The sequence below is a fragment of the Brassica napus genome, chromosome C2 (assembly GCF_020379485.1).
Source record: "Brassica napus cultivar Da-Ae chromosome C2, Da-Ae, whole genome shotgun sequence".
NCBI classification, from domain to species: Eukaryota; Viridiplantae; Streptophyta; class Magnoliopsida; order Brassicales; family Brassicaceae; genus Brassica; species Brassica napus.
Genome location: NC_063445.1, coordinates 53,218,886 through 53,240,849, shown reverse-complemented (window position 1 = coordinate 53,240,849; position 21,964 = coordinate 53,218,886). Strand labels below are relative to the sequence as shown.

General features: G+C 31.1%; 2 protein-coding genes, 1 long non-coding RNA gene and 2 pseudogenes across 4 annotated transcripts; 2 read left to right on the top strand and 3 right to left on the bottom strand.

The window, feature by feature from the left end:
• Positions 1-5: 5 nt before the first annotated feature.
• LOC125581436 lies at positions 6-2,788 on the bottom strand (annotated as a pseudogene).
• A 2,906-nt stretch (positions 2,789-5,694) lies between these two features.
• LOC106379987 (serine/threonine-protein phosphatase 4 regulatory subunit 3-like) lies at positions 5,695-7,978 on the top strand. Of its 2 annotated transcripts, XM_048748623.1 has the most exons (8): positions 5,695-6,044; positions 6,205-6,318; positions 6,395-6,637; positions 6,704-6,788; positions 6,870-6,919; positions 7,256-7,317; positions 7,615-7,674; positions 7,760-7,978. In XM_048748623.1, exons 3-8 carry the CDS (start codon positions 6,532-6,534, stop codon positions 7,862-7,864), a joined length of 468 nt encoding a protein of 155 aa, XP_048604580.1. In that variant the 5' UTR covers positions 5,695-6,044; positions 6,205-6,318; positions 6,395-6,531; the 3' UTR covers positions 7,865-7,978. The 2 variants fall into 2 exon arrangements, with proteins under 2 accessions (XP_048604580.1, XP_013675281.2); XM_013819827.3 differs by lacking the exon at positions 6,205-6,318 and having other exon boundaries at positions 5,697-6,044.
• Positions 7,979-10,300: 2,322 nt separating this feature from the next.
• Positions 10,301-11,196, bottom strand: LOC125582546. Its single transcript, XR_007320003.1, has 2 exons — positions 11,083-11,196; positions 10,301-10,488 (listed from the first exon to the last, which is right to left on the bottom strand). It is a non-coding gene; the product is annotated as an uncharacterized LOC125582546 (long non-coding RNA).
• On the top strand, positions 11,097-15,009 carry LOC106380257 (ATP-citrate synthase beta chain protein 2-like). The gene is made up of 7 exons (XM_022707433.2): positions 11,097-11,203; positions 11,274-11,376; positions 11,447-11,512; positions 11,590-11,713; positions 11,781-11,915; positions 12,018-12,078; positions 12,157-15,009. The coding sequence occupies exons 1-7, from the start codon at positions 11,167-11,169 to the stop codon at positions 12,351-12,353; spliced, it is 723 nt and encodes a 240-aa protein (XP_022563154.1). The 5' UTR covers positions 11,097-11,166; the 3' UTR covers positions 12,354-15,009.
• Positions 15,010-16,850: 1,841 nt separating this feature from the next.
• LOC106382506 lies at positions 16,851-21,242 on the bottom strand (annotated as a pseudogene).
• Between the last annotated feature and the right edge of the window lie 722 nt (positions 21,243-21,964).

The window sequence follows — 21,964 nt, the reverse complement described above, 5'->3', positions numbered from 1 at the left end:
TAAGTTTCGATTTAGGGTTTATATTTGATGTTTTAGGGTTTAGATTTGAAGGTTTCATGGTTTATGGTTTAGAGTTGATGATTTAAGGTTTATAGTTGGTGTTTTATGTTTAGATTAGTTAAACTTATGTTTTTTTGTCAAAGTTAATTTAAGGGTTATAAATGTCTTTGATCTTTCATTAAAAATGAGGGAAAAATTGATTAGTGTAAGATCATCTCCAATGTATTTCTCTATTTTTTCCTCTATAATAGAGGAACTCTATAATAGAGGTGAGTTTCTCTCCAATGTATTCCTCTATTTTTTCCTCTAAAAAGGAATATTCTTGAAAGATTCTTTTTTTATTTTACATTTTACACCTCTAACTTGTAAATGTTGAAATTAACCCATTCATTATACTTTTTGAAATTTTTTTCATAATATTGCAAAAATATTTGAATTAAACATTTTATTACAAAAATACATTAGACAAAAAAAAAACAAAGTACCATTATCTAACAATCATTATTACTAATTTTTTCCCCATAAATGATCAATTAGTGCATTACGAAGTGAGAAAAGAGCTTCTTTATCTTTGATTTTTCTGAATCGACTTAGAAACTCTTGGAATCGGTTATCTTCATTATCGGGTATTTGGACTTCCGGAGGTGGAGCTTCTCTTCCAATTTCAATCGGTGCATCGAGATCACGCTCATCCTCAATAATCATATTATGTAAAATTATACATGTAGTCATTATATCATGTAGTACTTTTTTTCTCCAAAAACGTACCGGTCCTTTCACAATCGCAAAACGTGATTGTAAAACTCCGAATGCACGTTCTACATCTTTTCTACATGCATCTTGTTGTGCTGCAAAATATTTTTTCTTTAGACCTACTGGCTCATGAATAGTTTGCACTATGGTTGACCATTTCGGATATATACCATCGGCCAAGTAATAACCCATATTATATTCTTTTCCTTGAATGACATAGTGGACATGAGGAGCAATACCTTGAGCAAGATTGGAGAAAAGGTGAGAAGACTCCAACACGTTAATATCATTATTAGTCCCCGGCAATCCAAAATATGCATGTCATATCCAAAGATCATAATCAGCCACAGCTTCAAGAATTATAGTAGGTGATCCACTACGACCGGCATATTGTCCAGCCCAAGCAGTGGGACAATTTTTCCACTTCCAATGCATGCAATCTAAGCTACCAAGCATTCCCGGGAAGCCTCATTTTTCGCCAATGTAAAGAAGTCTGGAAACGTCATCAGGTGTTGGTGATCGTAGGTATTGGGCTGAGAATATCTCCACAATAGCTCGACAAAACTTCTTCATGCTTTTGATTGTCGTTGATTCACCAATCTTTATGTACTCATCTACGGCATCTGCAGGAAGACCGTATGCTAGCATCCGAAAAACAGCGGTTACTTTTTGAATAGATGACAATCCAAGTCTACCCATAGTATCCCTTCGTTGTGTGAAGTAGTTATCATGACCTTCAACTTCATGAAGGATGCGGAGGAATAGAGAACGAGACATATACGATACCTCCTCCGAAACAAAATATCATTATATTTTGGAGTTTCCGAGAAATAATCATTGAACAATCTATCATGGACACTCTCTCGATCACGGTGGATGAAACAACGGTCAGGAACTGAACCACCATGAATCGCCTGGTTTTCTTGTTGATTAAGAAGATATTGTATAACCAGATTGTTATTAGAAATAGCAAGTTGCACTGCTTCTTCTTCATGGTCAAGATCATTGAAAAATTCCATATTTTCATCATCTGAAGAAGAGGATGATGAATGGTGAAAATTTGGTAAAGTAAAATTGAAATTCATTTTTTTAGAGATGTTTTTGTAAGGTAAGCAAAATAATTTGTGTGTAGAAGTGTGAGGACTAAAAGAAAATGATGGGATCTATTTATAGAGAAAATGTAGTGACATAATTGTAAATAAAATTCTTTCTATTTTCTGTAATAAAAAAATTGTTTACATTTAGTTGTCTCACGTCCTACTTCTCCAAGTGCACTAGGCTAATGTCAGTTTCTTTATATTTGCTTTTCATCAGGTTATTTCATTTCTTTTTGGCTTTTGGTATTTTAGGTGAGAACAATTTTTAAACTGTTATGAATATATCTAGGTTGGCTAGAGAACATTACAACCTACAACTACATGACTTTCATTAAATTCTTCAGTCACAAAATTGTGTAGTATTGTAAAGAAGATGGTGAAACTTTAGTGTTAGTACAACATCGGTTAAATGGCCAAGCATGTGATGTAAGAAGACAAAGCAATACGAAGATACGTTGAACAAAGCACACAAACTTCCAGCTACAACATTTAAAAATCTACGAATGGGATTGCTCAAAAGAAAATTAGAGTTCTAGGTCAAACGATGCAAAGATACGTTGGCCATATATATTTTTGATAGCTAGGTTTACTGCCCCAACAATAATTGAAACATGCATTGGTGCTTATTTGTTATCTTTTCTTTATATATATATTTTTTCTAAAGGATATATATTTTCTATTTGAATGTTTATGTTTAATAATCACATCGTAGGTACTAGTGCTTAGCATCAGAAATTATTTATACATTTTGATTCACACAATAAAAAGCCAATGAAATCACTGACCTTATCTAAACTTCAAGTTGCAATAGTTAAGTTGAACCACTGACAGTGTTAAGCCAAACAATGCACACAAACTTCCAGCTACAACATTTAAAAATTTATGAATGGGATTGCTAAAAAAAAATTAGAGTTCTAGGTCAAACGATGCAAAGATACGTTGGCCATATATATTTTTGATAGCTAGGTTTACTGCCCCAACAATGATTGAAACATGCATTGGTGCTTATTTGTTATCTTTTCTTTATATATTTTTTCTAAAGGCTATTTTCTATTTGAATGTTTATGTTTAATAATCACATCGTAGGTACTAGTGCTTAGCATCAGAAATTCTGTATATATTTTGATTCACACAATAAAAAGCCAACGAAAGCACTGACCTTATCTAAACTTCAAGCTGCAGTAGTTAAGTTGAACAAAGCACTGACAGTGTTAAGTCAAACAATGCACACAAACTTACAGCTACAACATTTAAAAATCTATGAATGGGATTGCTCAAAAAATTTTAGAGTTCTAGGTCAAACAATGCAAAGATACGTTGGGCATATATATTTTTGATAGCTAGGTTTACTGCCCCAAAAATAATTGAAACATGCATTGGTGCAGCTATTAACTATTACAAGGAAAGACTAAAATAAACATGCATTGGTGTAAAATATTTTGTGTAAGCCCATAAAATTGTGTTACCTTGTCCTATAAATACCATCATAGACACAACATTTGTATTCACAACACTAAAGACTTCTATAATATTTACACTTATCAAAAAATGTCCCGCTCTTCTGGATATTCTTGTGAAGAAGATAAGTTTTTATGTCACAGTTATATGCCAATTTCTCAAGATCCAATTCAAGGTGTTTATCAATCATCCGATCAATTTTGGGGTCGTGTGGTCGAAGCTTACGACAATGGAAAAGATGCAATGTGGAGTGACCGGTCCAAAAAATCAATTCAATCCTGAGTTCAAACAATTCAAAAGGCAGCGAAAAAATTGCATGCATCCATAAAACAATGTGAAAATAGACGTCCAAGTGGTGCTTCAAGTGATGATATTGTAAGAATTAATTTTTATATTTACATATATTTTTTTGGATAATTTTTGTATGAATATTTGAATGTTTTTTTTAAATGATATGCAGGTTAATCAAGCCAAATTAATGTTAAGAGAAGATCCAATGTTTAAAGGAGGTTAGAAATTTGAGCATGTGTGGGACATTATTAAAATTTTTGAAAAATTTCAAGATGGTGTTGCCCATGCCAAACGATTCTCTAATCCATGTGGTGTTGAGTACACATCTTTAGAATCAGATAATCTCAATCTTGATTCTCCAACTCAAGCATCACCAAGGTTATCTTCTTCTTCACTAAACTTAAATGATGAGAGTGAGAATATTAGTGGATCTCCCTCTTCACGACCACTTGGAGTAAAGAAATCCAAAATGAAGCGAAAAATTGTTGATCAAACCAATTCGGTTATCAATACAATATTAGAAGGAGGAAATAACCAATTCAGGGAGCAACTAAAGAAGTCAAGTGAACAAAGACAACAACACTTGGAGATTCAAAGACAAAATTATGCTTTGAAAGAGATGAAAGAAGAAAACAAAATTTTATTTTGTGACTTAAATTCCATAGAAGATCCAAGTGTTCGTGAACATTTCCAACCAGAGAAAGCACGGATTTTACAAAAGCGCAGTCACCAACAACAAAATCAACAAATTCCTCCTCCATCAACATCGTTTGGACAATATTTTAACAATCTTTGTGGAACCGGTAGTAATTTACCAGAGTATTAAGTTGTTTTAATATGTTGTATTGATTAATATTTAAATAAAAAGTCTTTGACTTTTAAATAAAATAATATTTTTTTATTTTATTTTAATTATAATTGACTTTTAAATAAATAATAATTTTTTTTTTAATTATAACTATAGTTATAAAAATTAATAATTAATACGTAACCAAAAAGGTGTGATTTTATATGTAAGAATTGTATTTCTTCATACATAAGTATTTTAGTTACAATCATAAGAAATTAGAGGACTACTTTGTAAATAAAAAAATTTGTCTCTGTTATAGAGGAATGCTATTTTTTTCCTTTAAATATAGAAGAAAAAATAGCAATCTCTATTTTAGGGGAAGAAATAGAGGTGGGTTGGAGCTAATTTTACTCTATTATAGCATTTAGAGGCAAATATAGAGAAGAGTTGGAGATGCTCTAAATATGAATAATGGTACTTTGGAAATAGTATTTTTGGCAATTTCTCTTAACCATATAATAAAAATTAGATTTTTTGTATATGTTATATTTTGATTTTTTTTTAAACAACTGTAAATTATTAAAACTGTTAAAAATCTCACATTCAATTTTTTGTGATCTATGGTTTAAATTTTTGTTATGATAAAATACAAATGATTAGAAAATCATATAAGTAAGAAATTTTATTTAATAAATATCATGTGTAAAAGATATATATATATATAAGCTTTTAAAAAATATTGACAACTTAATATTTAAATTTTAAACTTAGCCTTGAAAGTTTTTAAAAATTTAAAATTACTATAACTATTAATCACACAATGAAGAATTTGTTATCAGTTATTTAAATTTTTTTTTATAAAAATATACTAATTTTTTATAAAAAATCTGAGTAGAAAGCATCATTTAATATATATCAATATTAAAAATACACTATGTATATTTTAATGTCATTTAAATTTAATTATATATCATATAAAATAAAAAAGAGTGATTGTTTGGATTTATAAAATTTATTTATTTATTTACACCAATTTAATTATATATGTAGTAGTTACTGATTTTTAATTATTCAATATGTATTAATTATATTATTTAAAAAATATGTAATACATAAAAATAGTGGATATAATATTTATTCCGTGCAAGGTGTGAGCAGACAATAATTCTTAACCTAAACCTATGTCATCCCTTAATTATGCAGACAATATAATTTCACGTAATCAAAGATTGTTGATATATATAAGAATTTAAAATCGATGCATATGTATACAAATATTTCTGCTTAATTTTGTTTCCTTCTTTATTTTCTTCACTGCGTTAGGAAGAAGCTTGTGCGCAGGAACGGAACAAATAATAGACGAAAGAAAAAAGAAAACACAATCGATTTCATACAATTACAAGTGAGGAGAGAGAAACTAGCGAGAGAAGAAATATCAATAATCTTTCTTTGGTCAACGTTTAGTCAACAGGCCGTTACAAGTTTCTTCTGTTGATTTTCTCTCTCGCTCGTCACCTACTTCATCTCCCGCGTCTCTCTACTCCCTAAATTTCGCCACCGTACTGACTTCACCGTCTCGATTCGAGATCTGCGGCGGGGGGAAGGTAGCTATGGCCGCCCCGGGAAACGCTCAATCCAACACTAGTTCGACGCAGGTGTGCTCTCTTTCTTTCTTTTCGTTCGTTAGAATGAGGATCGAGTGTGTGCTCGTAGATTCGTGACTAGCTACTACTACGTATCGGCTTTTCTTGGTTCTTCGATTCTTAGTTGTGCAGCGATTGCGATTTGGTTCTTAGCTGTGTCGTCGTTACGCAGCGATTGCGATTCTGAATCTGAGAATCTCGAAGATGATATATTCACTGGATTTGCGTTCTGTTGACTATAACTGATAGCAAATGTGCATTGAGAAGATAAGATTCGCTATTGAATGTACATAAGAACAGTCTATTAAGTTTCATAAGCTCACATTTACAGTACCAATCTCATACTTGTCGCTATTGTTCAGAGAGTGAAGGTTTATTGCTTGGACGAAGATGGTAAATGGGATGATCGAGGAACTGGACTCGTCAGTTTGGACTACATCTCCCCTGCTCTCAGGATTCTACAGTGTAGAGACTTGTAGCTTAATGGAAACGAAATACAATGCAGCGATCGGATGAACTTGGTCTATATGTGGTTGATGAAGATGATCATGAGACGTTGCTTGTTCACCGGATCAGCACTGATGATATCTACAGGAAGCAAGAAGGTAGCCGTTTATGTTTTATTAACTATTCCTTGAGTTTGGATAAGTGATATCTGTATCAATGTACAGACACAATCATCTCATGGAGAGACCCAGAGGGCTCAACAGAATTGGCTTTGAGCTTTCAAGAGACTGCAGGATGCTCTCATATATGGTAAGTGAACTGTCTTTTGGATGAGCTTCCATTTTGGAGATCATTCTCCTGACTGCAAAAATGGTGCTTCATCGTATTCAGGAATCATATATGCACTATGCAACGGAATCTACATTTCAGTTCTCTAAACAGTAAGAGTTTTTCCTGCCCATATGTATAGTATTTGTTCAACTCTTGTACTAGTCTGATTTTCTTCTTATATGTATAACACATGCTTTCTCATTTTCTCATATGTATTCTATTAAATGTGTCATAAGTCTGAGTTAGAAGTTTGCATTTTATTTTATTTCTGTAATAGTGGTTTATCTGCATAGAGTTATCAGATTTTGTGCGAAACCATCTGTCAAAATTTGGACTTTAGAATATTTGGAAATAAATAAATGAAACTTCTGATCTTTTTCGGAACACCTTTTCTTCATCTGTCACGAATTTTGTATTTGACAATAATATCATCTTTGCTTGAACAGTGAACACTGAGCTGAGGGAGCTTCCTGATGTCGATATTTCTAATCTTCCCCAAATACTCGAGGTTCTTAGATAATACTCAGATTTCTTTTTATTGATAACTGCAAGGAGTTGAGACTTTATTTATTTTTCCCTTGATTATCTTCGGATGCCTGCCTACTGAGGTTTTGAATTTCTTTTGATAATTTGCATCTCCCTGACCTACAATTGTATGTTATCATCTTTAACTATACCGTCAGTGTGTGTTCTCTAGCTGTGGGAGTTTTCTTGTGTTAAGCAGTGCCATGAATGCCCTGAATTGGCATTCTAGGTCTTTACTTTGTCGATAGTTTCAAGTATTTTGTTTCCGTCTTCCCTGCAGATTGTTACTGAAAGTGGCATTAAAGATCAAATGCGATTAGCCGGACTTATGTTGAAGGATGTAAGTATTTTGTGCCTTCCATAGCCCTACTTCTTTTGGTAAGATATTTTGCTTAACCTGCTTTCTTTCCTGATATTCGATGCAGGTTAAGTTCTTTCACAATTTGATGAATGTATTTGAAATGTGTGAGGACTTGGAAAAACTTGATTGCCTTCACATGATGTTCAACATTGTCAAGGGCATCAGTTAGTATTCTTATACACTTTGTTCTATATTTTCTGAAAACTACATTTTCTTATATGTAAAAAGACATTTTACCTCATTTTGATTTAAATTAAAAAAAAGAACCAAATTTAAATCAAAATGATTTATGTGTGTTTTAGGGTTCGTGTGTATTTTTGTTGCTCATGTTTAAAAATTTATTAAAATCTATATATAACTTAGTGAATCATAAAGACTTAAATCATATAAGTTATAAACCAAAATATGCATACATCCTTATTTAAGTGAATTATGTAGATCAGGTGCGTCATATACATTTTTTTAATAATGTTCCCTTGACTAAAATTGTTATACTTTATACATATGATGGTACATGAAAGAAGAACTTTATGCAGCGCTCTTCACGGATGTTTGATGAATTCAGGGACCAATATTCCTACGGAAAGCTGATTTGATAAATTTTGTACTCTTCGTTTTTGCAACTTAAAATTTGGATCTTATGTTGCAAGGAGAAGGTAATATATAAATAATGCGTAGTATAGAAAAGTATATGACACGATTACAAAAGCATATTACAATAGCTTTCAATTATCTGAACGGATAATTTAGGCATTTTATATATACAGAAGGGTGGTTTTCAAAAAAATTAAATAGTAGTGTAGTTTTCAAATTTGAATCTCATATAAATGTATTTTCCCAAATTTTCTCTAGAAACAATCAAGTTGGTCAGGTTACGGAAAAGAGATTTTACATCTCAGACTTTTCTTTTATTATTGGTAAAATAATATAAAAATAAATATTTAATGGTTTGTTATCGTTCTTTTTAAAGCATCAATTCATTAGTTTTTTCTGTCTTCAACATAATTTCTACGCTTACTCCGTGACCATATACTAGCTAGAACAATACTCGATTTGATTATAGAATTGTAACTTCATAATATCCCACTATAATGTCATCGTAGCTTAAAGATATCACATTCGTCAGAAAGAACATGCTCGATTGCAAATAAAAATTTATGGCTGAAGTTCATATATATACACATAAACCGAAAATTATTTGATTATTTACTTAATGTTTTACTTTTATAATTAAAAAAGAAAACAAATTATGTAAATGAAGTTGCCTCTAGAACCTGAAGATTTAATTTTTTTTTTCCTGATCTGTTTTAATCTTCTATCTGAACATCCACTGTATGTATGTACAGTCATGTCCATGCATGCTTGGATCCGTCTGCCACCGCAGTCAAGCTATTAGTTACTGGCTTACTGCTACAGCCAATACAACACTATAATCGCTAAGGCAATGGTATATTGGTATATCGTAACTCATAGTATTTTCACATCTTTGTAAAATTTACGACATATGTATACCAGGTTTATTTTTATTTTTTGGATTAAAATACCAGGTTTATTTACTACCAAAATGCTAATAGATCACTTTCATCGTTATCTTCTTCTTTTTTTGAAAAGATAATTTTCATAGATACGTAGTCAGTGCCGTGAGAAGAGTTTTAGGGGCCCGAGGTAAGTTATAAAGATAAAATTATTTACAACGGTAATGAAAACAATTTTCTAATATGATGTATCTTTTTCACCAAATACGCAAGTCTAACACCGTAAAAGAATAAGTTTATTACGTAAATATGTTATATTACGTCATATAGAAAAAAATATATGAATTCAGAAGTTGAATTAGTCAGTTTTCGTAGAAATGTTTTTTATTTAAATAAATGTAAATCAATAGACTATAAATTTTTTAAAATTTTGGGATCCTAAAGAAAGACATATTAATCGGAAGTCTAAGGCGAGTGTCTTTTTCAATACACTGTAGGCACGCCTCCTCGCGTAGTAAGGGCATCATTTAGACTATGATTCTTATGTTAGTAATATTCACGTTTTAATCAAAGAATACTGTCATTGTCATGTACTCATGTGGTTTATTTAACTTTTAAGGATAAATATCCTCCAGTAACCACTTTTTTGCAGACCATTATAAATCTTACAAGTTACAAATGACTTTAAATTCAATACTCTTATTTTATCAGCCATTTTCCACCGAATAACAAATTAAAAAATATGTATATTACTGATCGGACTACACACAAACTTCTCTTTCCGGATTGTCACGGGTGTCTGCCTACTCTCCACCAAATAATAGTCATTGAGCATCTAGTCATGTTGCCCACACTTCTCTTTCCGGATTGTTATTGATTATTGGTCTCTTTACTTCAACTTTTTTTTGAACATTTTAGACATTGGTCAATATATAATAATAATAATTGACCCACCAACTTGAACTACGCTTGTTTTGTTTCTTGGATTATATTATACTTACGGTCTAGCTAATACAACCAACTATGTACTGATCTTTTGATGAACACAATATACAAGAAACTATTTTCTAACTTGTAATTGTTTTGGATTATTTAAACGTAATTGTTTTTGATTAACTAAGGATGTATTCTTGAAGAAGAAGTAGCATTCGTTGATTGACATGCAGCAACATGAGCGTTAAAGATAAATTGATAGTTCATTCTATAGCCGATTCATTTTATCTTAAGAAAATCATGTTTCAGAAAAGAGAAGTTTAAAATGATGATTTATACACAAGTTTTAATCAAAGGTGTACCAAATTGTTGTTCCTATTGATCCCTGCAAAAAAAAATATCGTTACAGTTTTTTTGCATTTACAAATACATAACCAAAATGACATATATGCAATCATTCAATTAAAATGAGTTTTTTCTTTCTTTCAAAACAGCATATTATCTTCTTCTCGTATATAAACATATGAATTGCCTAATGTAATTAAAGTATATATGAAAATTTTGAATAGTTAAAACTAATAAAAATTTGTGTATCCTCTATCATATTTGTTTAATTTTAAATCAGCAAAATAAATTAAACAACTATATTTACTATAAAATAAAAATTTAAATTTTTCTGTTTATGTTATATTTTGGTTTTCTTAAACAATTATAAATTACTAAAATTATAAATTATTAAAATTATAAATTACTAAAACCATTAATCCCACAATAAATTTTTTGTTATCAGTGATTAATTTTTTTTTATAAACACAAATGATCAAAAACTATGTGAGTAGAAAACATCATTTAATATATATATATATATATCAATTTTAAAATACAATATTTATACGTTACTATTATTTAAATTTAATATATATATATATATATATATATATATATATATCAATTTTAAAATACAATATGTATACGTTACTTTTTGAGCTCTTCCCAAAAATGGCAACGGGACAACTGTTTTCTCGGACCACACAAGCTCTGTTCTACAACTATAAGCAGCTCCATGTTTAACGAATGCTCGATTTCTGATTTCCTCTGTGGTACATTGACAAACTTTACAGTGGTTTGGTTTGGATCAATATGAGTTTTTGAGATGATTTGCTTGTACAGGACGTGAAACGCCTTCTGTTGCTGGAATCATCAACCCTGGCTCTGAAGGGTTTCAGAAGCTCTTCTTCGGACAGGAGGAGATCGCTATCCCTGTCCATGCCGCGTAAGTATTATATAGAATCTGAGGGAAACTTTACTATATGTTTTTGAACTTGTTTTTGTTTATACAACAGCATTGAGGCTGCCTGTGCTGCTCATCCAACCGCAGATGTATTCATCAACTTCGCATCTTTTAGGAGGTTTGTATTAACAAAACTTACCATTGTCTCTTTGTGATACTTTTGTTGATTGGTTTTGTTCTTCTTGTAATCTATAGTGCTGCTGCTTCATCTATGGCTGCTTTAAAGCAACCAACTATCAAAGTTGTGGTTATAATAGCGGAAGGTGTTCCAGAATCTGACACCAAGCACTTGATTGCTTATGCTCGTACAAACAACAAGGTGTGTGTTGTGGTTAGTGATTAACTTCATTTTTTTATATCTTCTGAGACTGATTAGTTTGTAACAGGTTGTTATTGGACCAGCCACTGTTGGTGGTATTCAAGCCGGAGCCTTTAAGATTGGTGACACTGCAGGAACAATTGATAATATTATTCAGTGCAAGCTGTACAGACCTAGATCTGTTGGTTTTGTCTCCAAATCTGTATGTGATTATCTTTCAGAACTTTATAATGCTTACTGCAATGTATGTCATGTAAACAATGTATGTCATGTAAGTTTATATCCATCACTTCTTTTCCTGCAGGGTGGAATGTCTAATGAAATGTACAATACTGTTGCTGGTGTGACTGATGGAATCTATAAAGGTGAGTTTTATGAAAATGTGAAGTAATCTACCAATGAGAAAGATTAGTGAGACTGTTTTGTTTTGATGTTGTTAATAGGGATTGCTATTGGTGGAGATGTGTTTCCAGGATCAACTTTATCTGACCACACCCTACGGTTTAACAACATCCCACAGGTATATATACCAATTAGGCTTGCGGGTTTTGTCTCTACGTTAGTTCGGGCCGGTCTGAAATTTCGGCGAAGTGAACCAAAAAGAAATTTGGTTCGTTTTCGGTTAAGTTTTGCGGTTTAAATTGAATAAATTTTGAAAATTTCATTTAAGTTGGGTCATTTCGGTTCGGATTTTGGTTAGTTCGGTTCAGAATTTTGGTTAACTTGTTGCTCGGTTTAAGTTTGAAGTTTTAATTTTAGAGCTTATTTTAGAATTTTTAGGATTTTTAAAATTTTATTTTCTTTTTAAAATTTGACATTTTAATTTTAGATCTTATTTTAGAATTTTTAGAATTTTTATTATTTTATTTTATTTTCAAGTTTGAAATTTTAGTTGTAATTTTTTTGAATTTTTTAGATTTTTTTAATTTTGTTTTGATTTTTTAACAATTTTTTTCCAATCTCATTCAATTTTTTTTGTATTTTTTGTATTTTTATTTTTTTATTTAAAAAAAAAGAAACCGACACGTTATCATTTTGACTTATAAAATAAATAGTATCGGTCGTCTATGAACAAGAAAACGTCTCTGAAGGTTTATTATGATAAAAATGTAACTTTGAAGATTTAAAGTAATAGTCAAAAAACTCCAATGTTTAAAGTGTTAAAAAATTATGCTTTCGGTGTTTAAAATGTGATTTTCCTGTCTAAATTGGTTATTGGGTGCCGTGAGTGGCTGTTTTTTCATACTTTTATCAATTATATTATAATTTTTTGAATACTATAAAATCTAATAAAATAAAATAAAAGAGAATTCATATGATTCGATGGGTCTGTTTCTGTTAGATTCCTTCTCTGTAATCGGTGTTTTGAAACCCGACGCGGACCCGCGGTTGAACGGATAAATCCGGTAATCCAGAAAAAATCTGGTTTGGATTTTGTGAAAAACCCAATATTTAAAACCCGCAAAAAGCCGCAAAAAACCATTAAAACCCAGATCCTGATACCGGTTGAACCACCGGTTAAACCAATAAATAACTTTTACTTTTTTTTTTAGTTTTTAGATAAAAAGTTAGGTTTTCCTTTTTCAATTTATATTTTTATTAGATTTTGATGAAGATTTCATTATGCCACGAGAAAAAAATGAAATGCACAATGGTAGAGAGAATCAAAATTAGCTGATGTGATTTGATGTTAATTTATTTCTGTTATTGACAATTTATTATAATGATCTTTTATTTTTGGTTTATTTTGAATTTGAAGTTTTATTTATTATTCACATTAGACATTAAGATTTTCAATCTCAAGTTTCAACTTTTTAAGATCTTCATCTCTATTTTGATTTTCTTCATTCAAAATATATTTGTTTTCTTTTAAAAGCTTAAAGACTGAATGATTATATTCACTTATTTAAATATTTATGAATATTATATCTTGATTTTTTAGAAGTCATAACTTTTACTTTGTTACACAAATTTTTAAATAGTCTAAATAATGTTTTGATATTTTTTATGTCAAATGAAAATAAAAATATAAAAACTAAAATTAAGTATTTTTAAATACTTTTTAAACATAAAATATATACATATCCAAACTATTATTTTATGTTTTAAAAACATTTAAAAATATTAAACTTTAGTTTTTATATATTTATAGCTAATATATTATTATATAATAAAATTAATTCATTTATTAATCCGCAGTTCATCCGCGGTCGACCCAGTGACCCGGTAAATCGTCCGGTTTAATGTCTGGATCGGGTTTAAAAACATTGTCCGTTATTGATTATGACATTTATTTGCCATGTCAGTATCGCAACCACGTCAATTCGTGCTAATCGACCCAAACAAATCATTTTCGTTCAGAAAATAGTACCCAAGACGGATTCGTATCTAGTTCATCATAAACATAGTTTCAGACTGGCCAGAATATTATATGAAGACTTGTACTAACGAGTAAAAAACATTTTGAATAGATCTAACCACACAATACATATATGGCCATATATAAAACTATGTTTTGACGAGGCTAATCTTTCTCAAATTTGATAATTCAATCGGTGGTTACACATAAAAGTTAATAGTTCGAAACTCAACATGACTTTTTGATTGATGCACGTTACATGATATGCAGCGATATAGATCTGACTAGATGTGGTGGATATAGAGTTCATCTTTATCCATACAAAAACAATAGCATTTATGATGAATGGTAATATCTATATATCTGAAATAAATTTAAGATATGATATATGTGAATCACAAAATAACGAAAATGAAAAAGATAGTTTCAGGATAAAAAGGTTTGCGGTTTGCTTACCGAGCCACTGCCAACTAACAATATCTGTTTATATACATTCCCCTGTTCATATGCTCGTATATGCATGCACATCTCTTCATATAAAGCCATTCTCACACATATTATTGTATAGGATTAATGTGTTGCAATAATATGTTGATTAAATTGGCAACGTAGCGTGTCTTTGATGCAAGAATGCGTCTCCTTGTTTCCAACCTTCCAATGATATTACACTCTATCCACACAACTCATCGCATTTAATCATACTATCTATATATTTTACATGCATCAAAATTGTAGTTTTTTTTCTAAAATCTTTGAGCTCATATACTAAGTTATAGTTATAAAACGAGTATACTGATCGGTGTTGCCATTTATGCTTTATCTATAGAAGTTTAGGTCTGTCCAATATGGTAAAACCGAACCGAAATAGACAATATGGTGTAGTTTTGGTAGATACCATATAAACCGAATTGATATGATTTTATAAAAACCGTAGGATTTGGATATGGTTTGGTTTATAACTGATTAAACCGAATAAACCGAACAAAACCGATAAAAAGTAGAAACATGTAAATATGTACATATTTTATAACGTCACATGAAAATCTATTTGTTATATAAGTTATTCTTTTGTTAATAATTATTACCATATTTTTTATAGTAATAAAGAATCCTAATTTGAAAAACACTTAAAATATAATTAAAGAAAAATATAATTAAAGAAAAATTCATCGCAACCGAGGCTTATTATTTTCTTAATCTTCTTTTTTTAATCATTTTGCTTTCTTTTAGCATTGATTAAATTGAACTGAAGGTTATAAATTTGATGGATAATAACTAGAAAAAATTCTTCACAACTTTTTTCTTATTTATAAACGAACAAATTGTTTCACTCGAAGAAGCATAACTTTGATGAACACCAAATATGGAAGAATGAAAAAACTTTTCTTTCATTATTCTCTTTTTTCTTATTTTTATTTTCAAAATTCCAAGCTTTGATTTTAATTCTAGATTTGATTATTTCATCCGAAGGTATAAGCGTTTTTTTTAATTTGAAAATATAATATTTTTTTAGTAAATAACTGGATGACAATATGACTCTGAAATTTATATAATATCATCTCAAACTAAATAATTATGTTTTGGTATAAAACTGAATAAACCGAAAACCGGCGGTATATAAACCGAACCGAACCAAATTAAATATGGATTTAGAATGGTAGTTATATTTTACTAACCGAAATACCGAGAAACCGAACCGAAACCGAACCGATATCCGGATTTAACACTCCTAAGTTTAATACAGTTGTTTAGGAAAAAATAATTGTAAGGCTGGACCAAATAAGCCTAATTTGATGACGAAACGTAAATTATGATCCTATCCAAAAGCCATCAAAAAGACCTCCATGATATAGTGCTTCTTTATTCTGTTTGCTTAATATCAATAGCGCAATCTTATAAACATTTCAAAGAACTAACCTTGGGGGATTTTAGTAGAACAAAAATAACTATAATTGTTCAAAAGCCAGAGTTGCATATAAGCTACAGATATATCACAATAAAAATTTACATGTTGGAAAAACCTTTGCAACTGGTAGAGAAGAAGAAAGCTTTTCAAGAAGCAATGGAATATTATACGGTTCAAAACAAGGCGTAGAAAATATACATTTATATACAAAGTGAATTTAGAATGAGACCGAACTTAGAGAGATAGGTCTGGTCATCACCTTGGATGAATTTAGACTCATTTAACTATTGGATTACGTCTCACTTTCACAAAGTTGCACGTCTATTATATGTGTCGTGAAAATATTAACAAAATATTTGCATTAACAAAAGAAATCTAATCTATTAGAGCATGTCCAAAAGAGTATCTAAGACGCTTCTAAATGATGTATCTAAGTATTTATGTGATTAAATTTAAATCAAAAAGACATAATATAGATAGATATGGTTCTACAATTGGAGGTTTTGAATCTATTTCTAAATGATGTGTCATTTTGTGAGAGATAGTATTTTTTTAAAAAAAATGTTCTTTGTATATGTTATATGTTTTTATGTCAAGTTAATTTTAAATTTTATGTAATTCAATAATTATAAGTTTTTTTTATGATAGAATGTGATGCAAGTAATCAAATCTCTTATTATAAATTTTCAAGATTTTGAAATTTAGAACTTTTAATTGGTTATACCATTGGAGTGGCTAAAATTAAATGAGTATCTAAATTTTTTAATTTAATTATTTTCACTTAAAAATTGATTTAGAACTCTAACAGTGAATCTATCGTTGGAGATGGTCTTAGGCTACATGAGCTCATAACGAAAAAGACAACGACCAAATCCCAAATAGAACCATGGTTCCTTAACATTACGTTCTTATAACAAAAAGAAAACAAATATCATGATTATTCAACAAGTGATAGCATAAGGAAAACATAAACATGGTTTTCAGCGAAGTTTTAAGTAAAATCTTAAAAGAAGGTGATGACACAACATGTCATAAATGAAATTTTGCTTCATAAAATGGAGCTAATCAAATGTCCTTCCAATGCATATTTCAACAATGGAAGGCATTTTGACAAAAAAGCGATCATATAGATGAACCACATCGTCTTTCTCCATACGTTCCAATATCAACCCGGCTACATTATAACCATTTATGCCACTGCTTAATAAACACACAATTAGTATAAATTTTATCATTAACTTTTATATGAATAAAGAGTAATTAAGGTGGCAAATTTACCTGTCATCATCAACCAAGTCATAAGACATACCAGACTCATCTGGGAAATTTACTCCACTCCTGAAAACGTTTAAAAGTTTCATCATCAACACCAGCCTGCAAACAAGTTCGAGATAGAAATTAGTAGGGTTCACCAATAAAAAAATACTTGAATTTCAAATAAAAATTACCAAATAGACAGGAATGGTTGCAACAAAGGCATGTATCTTTATCAGGAGATCTTTCGGATTATGGTCAGGAGACACAACATAGATGTAGAATCCTTGGTTATATCTATCACAACCAACCCGATAACCAAGCCCCTGTTTTAGCCTATAGAAAACATAGTAACCATAGCCTTTAAGATAAGCTTAGCAAACCCGAAAATCAAAACAAGACACAAATCAGCAAATTTACCTCAGATTAAAAAATACTTTCTCAGTAACCATAGCCTTTAGAAGATGTAAAAAGACCGTCACGTTTTCAGCATTGTAGACATCAGACTTTTCATCACACCCCATTTGGAAATAAACCTGTTGACACACAATTCATAAGTAAAATAATAACAAAATCGAACAACATAGGAAATTATTTTACCTTGGCCAAAGAATTTGTTTCTGTCTCAGTTTTTGGGTGGGCGAACACCTGATAAGAGTAATCCTGACGTAACGCTCTCTTAGTCTCAAATTCCCTTTGGATTTTAAAATCTCCAAAGGGTTGAAACAAATTTGTAATTTGTTTGCAGTCTTCTTTAGACACACTTCCAGAAAAAACACCAACAACTCGTGCCTGCAAAAAAAAATGAAATCATGTTTAGAAAAAAAAATGAAGTGTCAAACTTGAAAAGATAAAAATACTTTCACATTTTTACCTCAGATCGCAGGGCAGGTAGGAGGCGCCTGAGATTGTCAAAAGTAATATACTTCATGACTCCATATTTATCTTCCATGGTGAAAGGTACTAGGATAACAGCCTCAGATAAGAGCCAATGTGCATGATGAATTAGATCACGAGAATTAACATAGAAATCTCTCTTCATTCTCTCAGTGATAATCTGAAATAGGATAAAAAAAAATGAGACAAAATGGTTTTGAAATTAAAGCGATATTGGTGAGGCTCAAAAGATACCTTAAAGCAATCAGGAGTTGGCTCAAACGATTTAAATTTATCCCAGATTGAAGCAACAAGGTATTTAAACCTTTGAGGATGGCCATAGAGTTCCAACACAATGGTGTTGTCATCTCCAATCGATAATTCAGTGGAAATATACCCTTCTTCGGCCTAAGTAACATATATAACAGTTACTATAACAAGAAAAAGAGAGAGAAGAGGAAAAGAAGAAACAGGTTTACCTTAAATAAAAGAGAGCTAAGCTCATCTTTGATGATCTCGAAGTAGATTCTGGTTATCATGTGTGGTATAACTCCTTGACCAGGATCCAAGTAAATGTTCAGCGAAGCTTTAGCCAATACGCCCTTGTTCTCTTTGTAGAAACATTTGTCAGCAATGCTTTTAAAAGAACTCCCCACAATTTCCTCTTCAAGAACCTCCAATAGAGAGGTCGTTGGCATCAATTCATTCCTGAATGGCAAGTGTAGACCAGGATCTGTTTCTTCAGGAATCTCCCATCTTTGCAAGTATGAATGGGGAACATTCTCTTCTTTGAATGTGAAAGAGAAAAATGGTTCTCTTTCCCCTAATTTATATAAAAACAAAATCAGTAAACAAAATAAGCAATCAAACAAGTGAACAGACTAAAATTCCTTTTTCTGTGAAAGCTTTTGAAAGAAAGTCAATCCTCATATTTTTCGTACTGAAATTACGAAGCATTTCCTTGATGTCTTCGAAATCACCAAAGTCATAGCCAAAATCAAGAGAGATCGCATGTGAAACAGGAAACTTGAGCATATTAACTGGAAAAAAAAAGAAGCAAAATCAGAAGATGAATTACAAATTCGAGCAACAAAAAAGAAAAGTTCTGAATTATTGACAAACACCTGCAAGAGCCAGAGAAAACTGGGTAGGATCACAAAGCTGGTTGCTATCAAAATCCAAGCACTGAAACCTCATTCTCATTAAAGATCTGAACTCTTGAATGAGTGATGGAAGAGATTGAGGAGGATCCATAGATTTCAAAAGATTAAGGTACTGGTACACATACGAGACCATATTATATTTCTGCTAATTTAAACAAAAAAAGTGTGTTAAAAGCAAGAAATAAATGCATATTTAACGGTAACAATATACATACATGTTACCAGCCGCGGTCTGTGATATCCATGGAGATCACAAAAAGTTGACCTGCCAATGTAGAGCAATAGGAAGAACTCTCAACTTCAGAAAACTTTGATTCATGACCAGACCAAACACGAAGGGATGTTATCCATAGCTTCGACTTGAAGAAAGAGGAAAGGGAACCCTGACTCTCTGCCAAAAAAAAAAAACATTAAGAAACTATTCAATTGGTTAAGTCCCAAAAAGAATAAAATGATTCAAAGAAACTAACCGTCACACAAAAGTCGTAGTATAAACATCTCTGGCCTTTTATTAACATGTGTCCTAGACACCGGAGGAAGGATCCAACTAATCTTCATAGTTTGAGAACCCTCCAAGGACTCAAGAAAATATGCAACGCCATGCTTCCACAAGCTATGCTTCCACCGATGTGTATCATACTCTGGAAATGCTAAGTTAATCTGTTGACCTCTTGTAAGTTCTGAAAAGTATTTCTTGACACATCTTTCAAGTTTATCTACAGGATCTATAAAAATAAAAACAACGGTTAGATAACATAGTTCAAAAGAGAGAGAAAAAATCAAGTAGAAAGGTTTATACCTGCACCAATAACGACAAGCTTCATGCAAGAAGCTACAAAGTGCTTAACAAATAGCTTCACGGCAGCATCACGAACACTTTTTGGTTCATGATTTGACAAAGAACGTTTGTTGCCCGTTGTGAATCGATGAAAAGGGTGATCCACGTGAGTTGTATGGGCAAACAGCCGTTCCAAACGAGCAACATCTCTAAATTTCCAACCTAACCACTCTAGTAAAATATAAACACACAAAAAGTTAAAGCATTAGTTGATGAAAAGGAAAAAAAAAAAAACATGACTGAAAATAGATTTATAATGTACCTTGATTGATGGTGTTAATCTCGCTTTTTAAGTCTTCAACGTCCATGAGAGGGGAAATGAAGCTTTTAGCAAACCTAAAATACAAAATAAGAAGAATCAAATATAGAAATTAAACGATGAAGAAACTTAAATAAAGCAAATAACTAACCTCTTCAAACCAGCCTGAAAATATGGCGTATCGATCTCAAAAGAGAAACCCGAGTGCTCCATATCTGTGACGGCAAAAACTCGACCACCATTCATCTTCACAAAACTTCGAAACTGAAACAAAAAAAAACAAGGATTCAATGAAAATAATGCATAAACTTGGAAAATATTTATAAAACAAAAACAACTCGCATCATTATTTTCTCCAGGATTTTCAGTTGATCCCCTTAACAGCATGTGCTCAATCAAATGAGCAATCCCCATCATATCTGGAGGATCATCAATACTCCCAAATCTTCACAGTCATAGAAGCAGTTGAGCTCATAGCAGAAGAGTCCGATATGATAAGAACGGTGAGTCGATTGCTAAGAACAACAGACCTATAAACTTTCTGGCTTTCGTCAGGACGGATTATATAGGCATCATTCTCTTCATCGTGATTGTCATCTTTCTCGTCATCATTCTGGACAAGCTGTGCATCATAATAATCAGAATCGGAATCCTCGTCAAGCTCTTGCATATCTTCATAATAATCATCAGGAGGATAGTCAATCCAACTGTTTTGTTCAAACGCAGAATGGAGATATCTCTTCAGTGAATCAAGTAACCCTAGAAAGAGAGGTCCAGACGAAAAGGGCAAAACTTGCGAGAGCAAAATAAATGGGAATAAATAATAAGAACAATTTAAGTAAGAACCAACCGGCACAATACGGGAAAAAAAATATCAAAAGCGCATACTAATTGAGAAAGTTAATCTATGCTATAGACATTAAAATCGCATACTAAATCAGATGTTACCCTATACATTAGTTTCTCACTTTAATTTTTGAAATGAAAAACTAATGTTAAGAAAAATTCAAAAAATCTCATACTAAATTAGATAGTTAATCTATGCAGACATTATAAATCTACAAATATACCTTTCATTGTTTTGATTGAATTCAGAACGAGCTTAACAGATTTTGCAAGCTTTAAAACAATTATGATTCCAGAATGAGATTAACACATTTTATAAGCTTTAAAGCAATTAAAGGCCTGTATCCGGTATCTGCAAATAACAAACCGAAATAAGATTTGAATCGAATGTTAGACTGAGCTAAACAAATCTAAATTATATACTATTGTCAATAAGAAATGCTAAATTACATTAAAAATGATGGAAGATTCAGAAAAAAAAAAAGGGTAAGAATATCTCATATTTATAGACTTAATTAAAAGCACGAAAGCAATAATTTTGTAAGCTTATAACATTATAAGCTTGAATCAAATATAGGTTTAATAATAAACCAATCACTGGAACACTTAATCCATGATCGATAAATAACAAACCAATTTCCAGAATACTGGATCTGAGATTTTCCATCAAAACTAAAACAAAAGATTGAAATTCACAGATATAACCTAAGACAGAGAATTTAAAGAATAATATTCTATAGAACATGATGA